Source organism: Alosa sapidissima, chromosome 16, assembly GCF_018492685.1.
Source record: "Alosa sapidissima isolate fAloSap1 chromosome 16, fAloSap1.pri, whole genome shotgun sequence".
NCBI lineage: Eukaryota > Metazoa > Chordata > Actinopteri > Clupeiformes > Clupeidae > Alosa > Alosa sapidissima.
The window spans coordinates 11,482,427-11,495,559 of record NC_055972.1 but is presented as its reverse complement, the minus strand read 5'-3'; the positions used below and the strand labels follow the sequence as shown (position 1 = coordinate 11,495,559).

At 40.5% G+C, this 13,133-nt stretch overlaps 1 protein-coding gene across 1 annotated transcript; it reads right to left on the bottom strand.

Moving 5' to 3' along the window:
- Positions 1 to 708: 708 nt before the first annotated feature.
- Positions 709 to 12,639, bottom strand: tsnax (translin-associated factor X). The gene is made up of 6 exons (XM_042065550.1): positions 12,386 to 12,639; positions 12,065 to 12,175; positions 11,648 to 11,762; positions 11,430 to 11,560; positions 3,078 to 3,199; positions 709 to 1,434 (listed from the first exon to the last, which is right to left on the bottom strand). Exons 1-6 carry the CDS (start codon positions 12,399 to 12,401, stop codon positions 1,054 to 1,056), a joined length of 876 nt encoding a protein of 291 aa, XP_041921484.1. The 5' UTR covers positions 12,402 to 12,639; the 3' UTR covers positions 709 to 1,053.
- Positions 12,640 to 13,133: the final 494 nt, after the last annotated feature.

Here is a 13,133-nt window from a genome sequence, read left to right as displayed (position 1 = left end):
CATGCTTTAATAATCTCAAAATCACAATCCACAGTATGTTATGGAATGTGGATCATATTATAACTACATTATATTGATAGCTGCACAGCTACTCCATCAAAATGTAGCCTAAATAATATGTCATAGTCTTAGGAAATCAGAGATTGTGATCTTCATCCAAAGTCCAGTTCCTCAATAAAATCCTTGCAATATTCACAAAGTGTAATATTTTGTAGAGAATATATTAAAAAAGTAAATGCAGAATTTAAGGACCAGCTCCGGTACCCAAAATCTGAACAATTGGATAATCAATTAAATAAATTATTTCCTATTTAGAAATGAATTTATACTACTGTAGATCTCCTTATTATGAAATGTATTCATGCCATGTTGGTAGATAGACAGACATGGTCATGCCTACTAGCAGGGATAGGGAGGGCATCCGGGTAGCGCCACTCTCCTGGGTGGACTGGTATGTGTGGTACTCACAACATGCCAACGGCCAAGCACGTACGTCCCTGTCAAGTCAGACGTACCCCATGGCAACAACTGGAACGGTCGAGGACAATGGAAGCGCCTACCTGAGATTATCGGCAAGAGATAGAGAATGTAGAAAAATAAACAGGACAGAAATACACATGTAAACTAGAAAAATAAACTTTTTTTTCCCCTCTCACATACTTCCACAAACACCTCAGTACCCTCAAAGAAAACACTAACACTACACAGTTTGTAACAAAAAAATTTTAATTAAAAAGTCATATACATTGAAGATATCAATGCTGCATTCCAATGGAAATATGTAAACCAATAAACTGAACACGACATAAATCACATTTACATCATTATGAAATAGCAGTTTGCAACAAGCAAACCATATGCTTTTCAACAAAGCCAACAAAATGTCCACATCTAACTGGAGATTGCATCCAGCTTGTAGAGACTCCACACCCCCAAACTAAATAACTACAAAAAACAACACATGGCTCGACATAGGGAAAACATGCATGAATGCTCATCCCATGCAGAACGTAACGAATTAGTATGAGAAGGGAAGCACAGGCCGACTCTCTGTTAAGCCATGCCTTCATCTTGGTCCAGGAGCACGGCGCGGCTGGAGAAGACGTCAGCCAGCATGTGCTTGGGGATCTCGGAGCCGCGCACTCGAAGGGTATAGCAGGCGTCCTCCACCTTGGCCAGGCTCTGTCGGAGTGTGTGCAGCTTCTTGGACACCTCGTAAGGGCCCGTGTTGCCAATGTAGGCGAAGCCATCGTGAACCTCGCGCAGGAAGCCGCCCAGCTGGAAGGGTGTGTCCATGTCGCCGTTGCCTACGCTGCTGATGCACATGCGCATCAGCTCGCCCGTGAGGTCGGCCACACCCAGCAGGTAGTCCGTGGGGGTCACCTGGAAGGTCAGCACGGCCGGCTCCTGCCGCACGGTCATGACCTGGTCACTCTGAGAGAGAAGAAAGAGAACATAGGTTTGTGTTGAATTGCAAAAAATCATTGAAAAAGTCATTGTGATGATGAGTTTACAAAACAACAGAAATTGGAAGTACTAACAATAAACTAAGTACATTTTATTTAACACATTTAAAATCAAAACGCTTTACAACATAAAACAAAGAGAAAAGTTTGACAGCTTCTATTCTCCACTTAGGATTACACAATTGCATACATTTACACTGTAAAGTACTGTCCGCCAGCCACAGTTAAACATTTGCTGAGAGATAACAATATAAATGTGTTTTAAATTTAAATACAATAACAGATGACACATCTGAGGTCACTTCAGAGATCATTTAAATAAAGTTCATTGATCAATGATCATTTAAATATCATTTAATAAAGTTTTGGTGGGGTGGTGGCAAAGGCATTCTTTTGTAAAACCTTCTTTAAATTTGTACATAATGAAAATCTTTATTAAAATTGTATTATAAGACAAATGAAAGATATTCTCACTGGTTATGGATGTATTCTAATTATTATGCAATGCAATAAAAAAACATGTCTATAGAGGCCCGGAAGGGTCACAATTGTGATATTATTTGGATCCTTTGTGTTCAATACTTGTATTCTCGTGTGATATTTTTCTCTTGTGAGTACTTTTACGTTCCCTCACAATGACTTTAATTTTTACGAGGGAATGCAACCCGTTGTGAGGGAGCACAAAGGTATTCTGAGGAAATGCAAAAGTATTGCAAGAGAACACAAAAGTAGCCCAAAAAATAAATTCTCACCTTAAAAAAAAGAAAAATTCTCACCATGAGCCTTCGGGGGACCGTGCATGCCTAACTTTATGGTTAATTAAAAGACATAAATGTAACTGTTTCATCATGACTTATTATCTTTCCTCTTTATTATTATTACTAGCATTACAGACTCAATGGGTCTGTATTGCCAACGCAACAGTTGCAACTTCAAATGAAAGTCTGCCTTGAGATTACATCTATACCACATAACCAAAACAAACAAGATGTTGGTGCCCCCGTTAAAGTAAGCACGTAGAATCCAAAAATATACCCCAAGCTGTTTGGCTTGGAGCCTAACGGCAGTTCTCCTCAGAAAATTGTGCCAGTGCACCGTGCAGTAGCTCATCGTCTCTCGCTCAAAATAGAAAACAGAGATAGCCATTCTTGCCCATCTGATAAGCAGGGTGCAAGTGCTTTTAAAAACGTAGTCACTTTATTTCGGAAGCAAACAGACAAAGAGACAGACAGGGGAAGAAGAGAGACTGTGCAAGAAAGAGGGTTAGAAAAAGGTTACATGTAATACTGGATGAAGCTCAATAAATATACAGCCATGGAGGAGAATAAGAGAAAGAAACCGGAAGAGCATGTGTGGGTGAGAAACAGAAAGCAATGAATAATACAAATAACAAAATTGATGCAGAGGGACAACTTCATTAATGACTAAACTCAGGAAGACAGAAGAACGTAGAGCTCCATGCAGTGGCCAAGTTCATCCTGCCTGCACACATATTATTATCCTACTATATATTATTGCTGAACTGCTGAAGCAAATATGAGGCTTTAAGTTCGGCCACTGACACAGGAGTTCTATGTTGTGTTACGTGGTAGACCACTATGGGAGGGATACCTTGGCATCTTCCTTCTCGCCCCTCATGAACACCAGCCTTGCATTGATCTCCTCCAGACTGATGAGGGTGCGATGTCTTATAAAGTGCTGGAAAGATACGGCCTCCACATACTCCTGAATACCTGGAAAGGATGTGAATACGATACCTGAATACACAGCTCACAACACATATTTATGATTATGGTATTTAGCAGACGCTTTTGTCCAAAGCGACACACAAATAACAACAACACAAAGTTAAATTTAACAGTAAACAATTTGGTATGACTACATTAAGGAGATTGGCAATAATAAACTATATCAATTCAATCAATAGCCTAATGAAAATAAATAAATACTATAATATACAAACCATAACGCATAAGAATACAGCCTGTAACTTATTTGAATTGAAAGAAAGTATTGTTAAATATTCCAGTTTTTTCTACTTGAAACTTTCTGAAGACACAAAGACCATATGAACTTGATTTGAGAAGCAGAAAGAAGCAGAAATATCTTCTTCAAGAAAGATCTGAGGAAGATGAAATGAAATGCTACAGCTTTCTTATCATGCCACATGGCAAAAGATTTCTTGTGCAAGCCACCACATTAGACCGAAGTCAATATTTCCTTGCGCAATACCCAAATAACTAGAAAGACTACAAGTCTGTGGTTGACTTTTAACAGCTGCAATTAACATCAAAGGCAAACTTTAGCTAATACAGTTTACACAAGAGTAAAACATTCACCCATTCACTCACTGTCTGCCTTTATGCTCAATGACTTTGGGAGACCCAACAGCAACAACAATCTCATGCTGCTGTTGACTTCAAAGCTATATACATATGAGCCTTGGGTTCGGTTCTCCTAACAGGAAAAGTGATAAGATTATCAAAGAGGATACAGAGGCATCCTTCAGCACACGCATCTCTTTGGAGGTTTACTTAACCAAACACACATCTATCCAAACAAGACTCACATTCCTACGGAGGGTCATTAAACAGGGATGACTAGAAAGGGATCATATGAGCTTATTTTATAACCTTGCATACAAAACAGGGCTATGGTTATATTAATGCTTTGGGTCACCAACAACCTAGAGGTACAATACAGACTCATAACCTTTTTTGACAATTTGAGCAAATAGCTCCTTGCAGTCTGTATTTTTAGTGTGAGCAATAAAAAAAACTCTGGTGCTTGTACACAGCCCTGGCTCTGTAAATGGAAAAGTAAAATGAAGTGACAGGTATTTGGCAGATACTTGCATCCAAAGCAACATGGACAGTGGATACTGGAATCAAATCAACCAATAGTCAGGTGGTGACTCTAATGCTGCTCCAGCTCACCCAATGAAACATAGCGGTAAGAACCAACTGACCAAGCCATAAACAATCCCAGGAGCATGGACAGGAATATGAATAACCTCCTTTAGGTATCCTAAAATTAAAGCCTTTATAGGGACACTACGTCATGCCTTGTCACTTCATCATGGCAACTTTATTGGTGCTTATCTAACTTGTGTTATCACTCTTAAACAAACTTACTCTAACACTAGTTTAAAACCGGAAAAATAAGAATATTTTGGACTCAACTCTGTTGAGTGTTAAACTCTTGTCATTTGCAAGACACAGACACCACCAAGCAAGCTATAATCCTTTCTCAATACCACCTCTGTCCCCTAACAAGATTTATCTTTTCAAATTATCAGCCACCATGCCAGTGGAAGATATTCCACTTTGAGCCAAAATGAAGGATTAGTTCTTTCCCCCTCACCCTAGTCTTCCATGAACAGATCGGCTAATCATATCTCTTTCCTTCTCTCTGGAGAGGTTACATTTGGTGCGTGCGGAAACGTGGTCAGCAAGCAGTCCTGTCCACCACACACACAGGGTCCCTGATGCCAACATTCAGGCTGGGCACTGATAAAGTCAGCTGTCATTATGCTGTTGGCGCCTGGCATTGCTTGGCTGGTTAAATAGAAAAGTCCTAAAAGGAGCTCCTGCCAAATGCTGACCACCAGTTGACCTCTATGTCCTGTCGACCCAACTGTCACAGCAATTCTTTTTGTGCTTGCTATCTGAACAATGGCTCTCAACACTCTCTATTTCCAATGGCTGATGGTGTTGTGTTTGGTCCAGACACGCAACTCATTGCTGGATTGCTGTGTCCTTAGCATAGCTTCACCCCATTATTCAGGTTGACTGATTTGAGGCCTAGAAAGTAAAATAGGTACAACAACATGTTAAAATGTCCCTCAAGACACTGACTGTTACAGAACTGCTCCCAATCTGCAACACTAAGCCAGGTCGTTTCCATGGCAGCCTCAGTTGTGAAAGTAATTGTGGTGAATAATTACTTGACAAAAACACAGCAGACTTCGGCAGGATTCCAGATATCCAAGATTCAGGCTTTACTTTACAATAACGCGTGTCAAGGGAGAATACAGCTTTCAGCTCGGAAGCATCGACTACAATTCTAAAGACTACTGGAAGAGACCGGCCTTTTATGCTCAATTTGCAGAGGTGTGGTTCAAGTGGTGGTCATAGGTACAACATCCTGTGATTGGCTTTCTCTTCCCGCCATTCCAGTCAGACACACCTACACACACCTACTTGCTATTAACATATTAGGCAGGCTCCTCAGGTAGAAATGTTATACAGGATGTTCTAAACATTCTTACACTTAAATCATTGTACTCCTTGTACTGAGACTATAAAAATGATACCAAACATTAATACATTTACAGTTAATAACACAAACATATAATTCAGCTAAAGTTTAACCAAAGACAGAACAAAGGAGTTTGTGGACAGATGGTAGAAGCAAATTGTGCCCAGCCAGTGGGGAGCATTACACACCTACATCTGCATTGAATCTGCATCTAGTCTGGGGCAAGAAAATTACATATAAAAAATAATTCCCATCAGTTGCATAAAACAATATTCATAATACACATCATTCGTATGTTAAGGGCTCTATGGGAACAAGAGGAAGCAGAAATCAAGGCCAAAATAAAGCTTGTTCTGCTAAATACCCAAAGCATAGCAATGCATATAGACGATTACAAAACAGTAAGTCACTTTGCCGTTTGCACAGAAGCACATTATAGCTACATGTAAAAGTAAACAGGGGTTACTATCTTACTAGGTCTGTAACTGTAAAGTCACTTTAAACATGACAAATGGTATGTATAAGATGAGTGTACCTTTCTCAAGGCAGCATAATGAATGAGGTACCATGTTAATGCGTAGTACTAGCAAGCTTTTTTATTTGCTTGTCTGTCGGGTCAACATTCATTCATCTGAAACGGCTCATCGTATAAAGTGCACAGCATGTCTGTTTTCAAGAACGTCCAATGATTACCCATGGTTGCCTGACCCTGCTAAAACCTGTCTGTTCAGTAAATATGGGTAAAAAACAAAAGTCGCACTCCATTGGGTACCACTGGGCATGACTCATCACACCACCATCTTTCCTCAACCCTGAGATCAGCATGTCAGTCAGGTATTTAAATGTGGCAGCCAGGGATGGATTACTGCACGGGCCTACCGGGCCCAGGCCCAGGGACCCAAGGGGTCAGGGGGCCCTGAAGCCCAAGCCATTGCATGGAATTATTGCCTTAATATCAACACATCAGGATGTACAGTAGGCTATGAATCCAATACTTGAATTAAAGTATTGGCCATCCCCAAAATGCACCAGAATACAGGAAATCACATCAAACAAATTAAACATTTTCTGGGGGAGGAAATCGAAAGCATGACAGAGAAAGAGGACACCAGGCTACTTCAGATGTTAGTGCCTTTCTAAAGAACGGATGCCAGCTAGCATAGCTGTGTTACAATAGCCTACATTCAGAATCAAGAAACTTAAAATCAGACATCTGGCAGTCTTTTTCAGTTGTGTGTGTCAAGTGCTCCTTTTGTGAGACAGAAGGCAAAACTGAATATCCCACCTGCATGTCCTACGGGCGGGAGCGGGTCCTAATGTTATAGATGCGGGCAGGAGTGGGACTAAAAGTGGCACATTATTGCGGGAGAGAATGTTGCAGGGGCGGGTGGGCAGGCAGGCGTGCGTGCGGGCACGGGATTGAGAAATCCGTCCCTCGCAGACTTCTACAACAAACACCTGTAAACTAAAGAAAGTTTATGCCACATAGCTACCTGTAAAAAATTTGATGACCGACTTGCTGCACAAAAAGAAAAAGCACCACACAGCTAAAGCAGCAACATCAAAAACGCCACATGAAAAATGTCACATGAACATGCATGCACATTTTCATGTGTTAAAACAGAACAGAACAGAACAAAAATGTGTTGACTGGGCTTATCTTGACCCAAAGAGTAAAAAAAAAAACAGCAGTGTTTGAACCTGCAGTGATCACACTAAACCATAAAAAGTGGTTTATCGGCTATCTGTTGCACTCTTCAAAGCTTCCCATATCAGTGGCAATTATTGTCAAATTCAGCCCTGCAATATTCGTAATGGCCCGGTCACAAAAACAACACCATTAAACTAGCTGCCTTCCAACCTTTTTTTTCTGCCTTTTTTTTTTATCAGCTTTCGTGTGAGAGGGTACACATAATAGGTCTCCCACACAATCTAATAAAGATGACAAAATCAAATACATTTAAAAAAAAAAAAAAAACTGACTGATAGGAAGTGCCATTGGTCACGTCGCAAGGGATGAATCAGTGAATTCCCTGGGACCATAATCTAAAAACCACTTCCCACCAGCTGGCTATCAGCTAAAACGCTTAGCCCCCTCCCTCCTTGATGGCTTCCTCAGAAACACAACAGACCTTGTGTCTCCACAGCAGAGTGCAGAAACAAATGCTGATAGGGTATGAAGGGGACTTTATCTATAGTTGTTTCAGTCCCATTCTATCAGCTCTATGATGGATTTGCATGATGTATACGTGGAATGGGTGCCCTCAGAAAATGACTCCCATATCAGTTCATTATGAAAAAGAAAACAGAGGAGGGTTTGGTCCCGTTATGAGGGGGAAACGAGCCCAATCTGTGGGTTAATCGTGTGAACCTGCTGGCTGCAAGAGCTTTAATGTAACAACTGCAACAACTTTTCAAGTATGATATACCAGCTAATTGCATTAAAACAAATTTGGTCCGTTTTATAATATGAAAAAAAAAAAACCTGGTGTGCAAAGATTGTATGTCCATTTACCCCCCTCACAGGCCCAACTGGAAATCTATAGATCAGCTATAAATGATTTCTCACTGAAATAGACTATGATCACAAATTGGGTATTGTGCATTTCTTCAAATGTTCTACGGATGTTCTATCCTGAATAACCAGCAACAGTCATAGTGCAAGGGCCAATTTCAATGTTTCTGAGCTCGCAGTGCCATTTTCCCCATCCCATTACACTGAAAAATCCCACAATTATTATTTGTAAATCAACTGCTTACTATGCACTCCGAGCAGAAGCAATATGCCATGTCAGAATAAACTTTGAATTAGTCATGGTCTATCTGTGCAATACCTGCATGGCTAAAACATGTCTATTTAATTCAAAGAAATGGTAATCAGACATAGGAGCTCAAACTAATTTGCTAGCATACCTTTAACAGTCAAGAAGTAAAAGATGTTAAAAGTAACATATAATGAAAATGTCACTTTTTCAGTGACTTTACACATGTATTTAGGTCATTGGGATGGCTACCAAAGCAAAAACACTGAAATAACAAAACCCATGGGGTATACTACGAATCTCGATTAGTGGGTTAGCGAGGTATGTTGCGATCAAAGCCAGGGTATGCTGTGACACGAAAGTGGATCTGTTTTAGCGTCGCTATATCACCATGGTATCTTATGCTCGCAACTAAACCTGGTCGGGAGGAGGTTATGTGCAAATGGTGCATTCATGGCACTTGGGAATGACGAGGACAGCCCCCGTGGCTACTTTGTTTTTCCCACAGCAAGTGTTCATGTGCTTTGCCATCGGAATGTGTGACAAACACGGATGCCACAACAAAGGTTTAAACATACGCTCACTAATCCTAAACAAACTACTTTATTTGCTTAAAATATAGTGTAAGACGCTTGTGAAAGAAAGATGTGCAGCTTTCAAGTGACAAAAACGGCAAATTCCCAAGTTTACATTAAAACTGTTGGACATGAAAGGCCACATGGACTACAAACGAACTACAAAGTGACGACAAAAGTGATGACGAGCCCCTACCTGGGCAACTCTGTTAGCAAAATCTAGCCCCAGTTTCCGACCTCTGACTCACTCATTACATGACATAAATGATGCGGAATGATGATGTTTTCACTGGGAATTTTTTTTCCCCCGATGCCCATGAACGCTACGAAAGTTATAGCTCAAATCGTGTAATCTACCGCCCACTGACCAATCAATTGTCTTGAAAAACAAAGTTCTCTCACGTGTAGGATTCTGTCATATATCTTACAGGTGGAGCTCCGGCTCTACAAACATTTTGGATCTCGAATGCGCTTTAATTGTGTTGTGCGTGCAAATATGCCACTAAGGACGTGCATACCATACAACATCTGATGACAATCGATTTATTTGATGGTATAGGCTAGACACTAAAAATGACCGCAGTGTAGATTACACTATCGCTCATAAATGCGGAAGTAATTGTTTTTTAATATAGGCGGTCTTGTGCGTCTCCACGTTTCATGATTGGCCAACGTCATCCCAACACCGAGAACGCGCACAGATCTGAGCTGAAAGCCTAGTTTGACAAATATATCACATAACTGCTATCGTAGTATCACTTAACGTATACCCCCCCCCCCCCCCCGAGTCAAGGCTTTGTGAAGCCTCGATATGTCTACATAGCCTAGATATGTCTAACGTGTTTCGTAGTATACCCCACTAGTCATTTGTTTATGACCTGCCTAAGTCTGGTCTCTATTCAGTGAGATAAGAATGAGCAGTTCAGGATTCCTACCTTCATGAAATCAAGAAGGGGATCATTTTTAATAGATTAAACCATCTAAGTTTCATCTATCTGGACCCAGTCTCCGCTCACGACTGAAGAACGAAAGTGCGAAAATTTGTCCCACAAGCTTGGGACCTGTTACCAAAATATTGATGGAAAGCCATCATGCAATATGCTTGTGTTTGAAAAGGAACCGGCACATAAATACATTGATGTGATCTTTGAATGCAAAAGACGTTATAAACAATCAGTGCATAAATGGCCAACCAGACAAGGGAACCAATCACAAGTGTGGAGGGGGGATGAGTCCGGAACCCAGACACCACTTTTGAGTATTCTGAAGGTGTCGTGTAGCCTGGAAAAATTCAAACTCATTCACAAAGTGAATAGAGTCTGGTGACTCATTATTGGGATTCGTTTCCAACACTTGCGTCACAACTGGCACTAACTTTGAAATAATTGGTCCAGCCTTACCAATCACATTGATCAGAGATTCCGAATGTTACTTCCTTTTTCACCAAAACTTTACAAACTGAAAATAAACAGTATCAACAGTCAGGAAACAATCTATATGGGTCTACCTTTGCTGTAAATAAATTTCAGCATTTTCCCAAATGCATTTTTTGATGTTTGCAGGTGTTGCTGCTACTGTTGATTGCATTGTTTCGGTTTCGTCTTCCCCTTTCGTCACACTGATTGGCCTGACATTTTTCTTGTCTGAGGGAAACGGTTATGAACTATGGTGTTCCAGACTAGATCTTTCTGAAAGAAGATCTAGGTGGATGGGGAATAGCTATGTATTGTGGGCCTAATTCAACAAAAACAGATGACGGAAGGTGCCTGTTTGATAGCCGCAGTGAAATACTAACGAAGGCTGCTCTGTTGATGATGCTTCTTGTGCAAAAAGATTGCTTTCTTGGTGATTTTGTTTTGTTGCTTTTGGTTGGGCATTTAGGCTACTGTCAGCACGTTATACCAAAAAAGAAGCCTTGACCAATCCCCAGGGGCAATCCGACGCATTTACATCTGCCGCCAACCAAAGTTGTTGTTGTGTCCCGCGTGTTGTGTAACATTTGATTGGCTTTCAGCTTATCCCTGAAAACAACTGTTTTAGCACAAAAATCTGTTCCACGCAATATGTGGTATCAAGTTCTAGGACATTTTTGGAGAATTTTCTACCAAATTCAAGGCATAGTATAAAGCACATGGTTTAAAAGCACTGATCTAACCAGTAACCCACCTGAATCCAAGTATTATCAGGGAAATTTCGGAACTTAGCACTCAAGAATCTCTGGTGCAAACCTTTCATCGTATGGTCTTCTACTAAGTAATCACAACCTGAACTTGGCATCGCTGCCATCATGACAACAGTGTAACAACAAATGCTGGTATTTTTACTGCGCAATGGAGGCAGGGGCTTGTGCTTGTGCACTCACTCACCAGGGGTGAAAGCTCTGTGGAACTGATACAAGTCCTCCCCTCTCAGCTCCTCCGCAATCTGCCCAATCTTCTGCCTCACACTGTCCAGCTTCCCATCAGCTTCTTCCAACACTTCCTCCACATTTGGAACACTGGAGATATTATAACATTTTACATTATTTATCAAATAAACATCCAACAATGCGTGGATGGATATATGCAATATATTTTGTTTTTACCTGGTAACTCTGTGAAGCAAAAAAATAGTCCTCTTGCTTTCAATTGTGATGTCACGACTTATCTTGACCAGTCGCTCATACTTGTCATGTTTAGTGTCAAGCTCCTGCTGAAACGCTGACATGAAGAAGGATAAACAAATGAGCCTACATGCGTAAGTGTTAAACTGAGTACAAAGATAAGATAAGACAACACCTGGCACCTTTTTAATCAGAACATTCTACACACATTTTATGGTCAAACTATTCAAATCCCAGTGATTCTGTACCTCAACGCTCTTAATTGTCCCATAGTGTCTAGACATTATGGCGTGAACTCTTTGACGCCAATGAAGTTACGCAGTATGATTGGACGGATTGGGAATCTCTGCTGAATAACCCAGTTTGACCTACCGCAAGGCAGGGCAACAGGGCCTTTACCTCTGAAAGAAGACAGCACAGCTGAAGATGGGTTTATGTTAGAAGTTTCACGTTGATCGTTCTTCTGAATCTGTGTACCATCGGTTTTCTTTTTGCGGGGACATCCTTCCCCTGAGAACAAAAGATTCCGTGATTCAGCTCAGTGCGACAACGGGCAAATACATTGAAATCTGGAATAGTATGTTACATTGTAGCTATACGTCCATTGCTGTATGTAAACATGCAATGCTGCAAGCAAGCCAACAAACACAAACGAGTGAGTGCATGTAGGAGATGTCCGTATGCGTCGTGAGTCTCGTGAAAAAGACACCGACAAATTACCTTCTCTTTTGCTCATGACTTAATTGTATCCTTGTTCCACTTGATAATAATAGACTTGCAATGCCTCCAACAACAAAATACAAATTTAAAAGACGACAACAATTCGGCGTGGGGTTCTTCGTTTGCTGTCGCCTACGTAACGTCAGTAGGCTATGGATGTGCATCGAGGCAATGTCTTACAGAAATATTGCTTCACACAGGGACTAATTTCTTAATCAGGAAACTGAGGGGGGGGGGGTATGTTTTTGTAATAGTATATCGCACGTAAGAGTCGAAGAACGTCTATCTAATTTACTATCTTCTTCAGCACTGGCATGTAAGACGGACACCTTTCATTTCTAGGACTTGCGCCATATAAATGCGTAAAAAGTAGCCTAGTGCATTTCGGGAAATGTATTTTGAATAGGCTACTCTTATCGGCAAACAAGCCACAAAAGTTGAGGCTTATCGAATAATCTTATTTACGGAATGACTGTTTAAATTTAAACGGTTAGATAGGCTACATCACTCCCACAGTATCTTATAATTTGAAAAATGTGTGGCCTGCAGCTATACAAGGTTAATGAGGGTTTCAACAAGTTAGGCATAAATTCAATTTTGCTCACGATATTATTTAAAAATAATGAATGAATAAATAAATGTATCATAGCATTGTGGTAGTTGATGAAGTTTACGTCCCTGTTAAATTTTCAGACAAACTATAGAATAAAATTATTGGATTAGGTATTTCGATGTTGATAACGTAGGC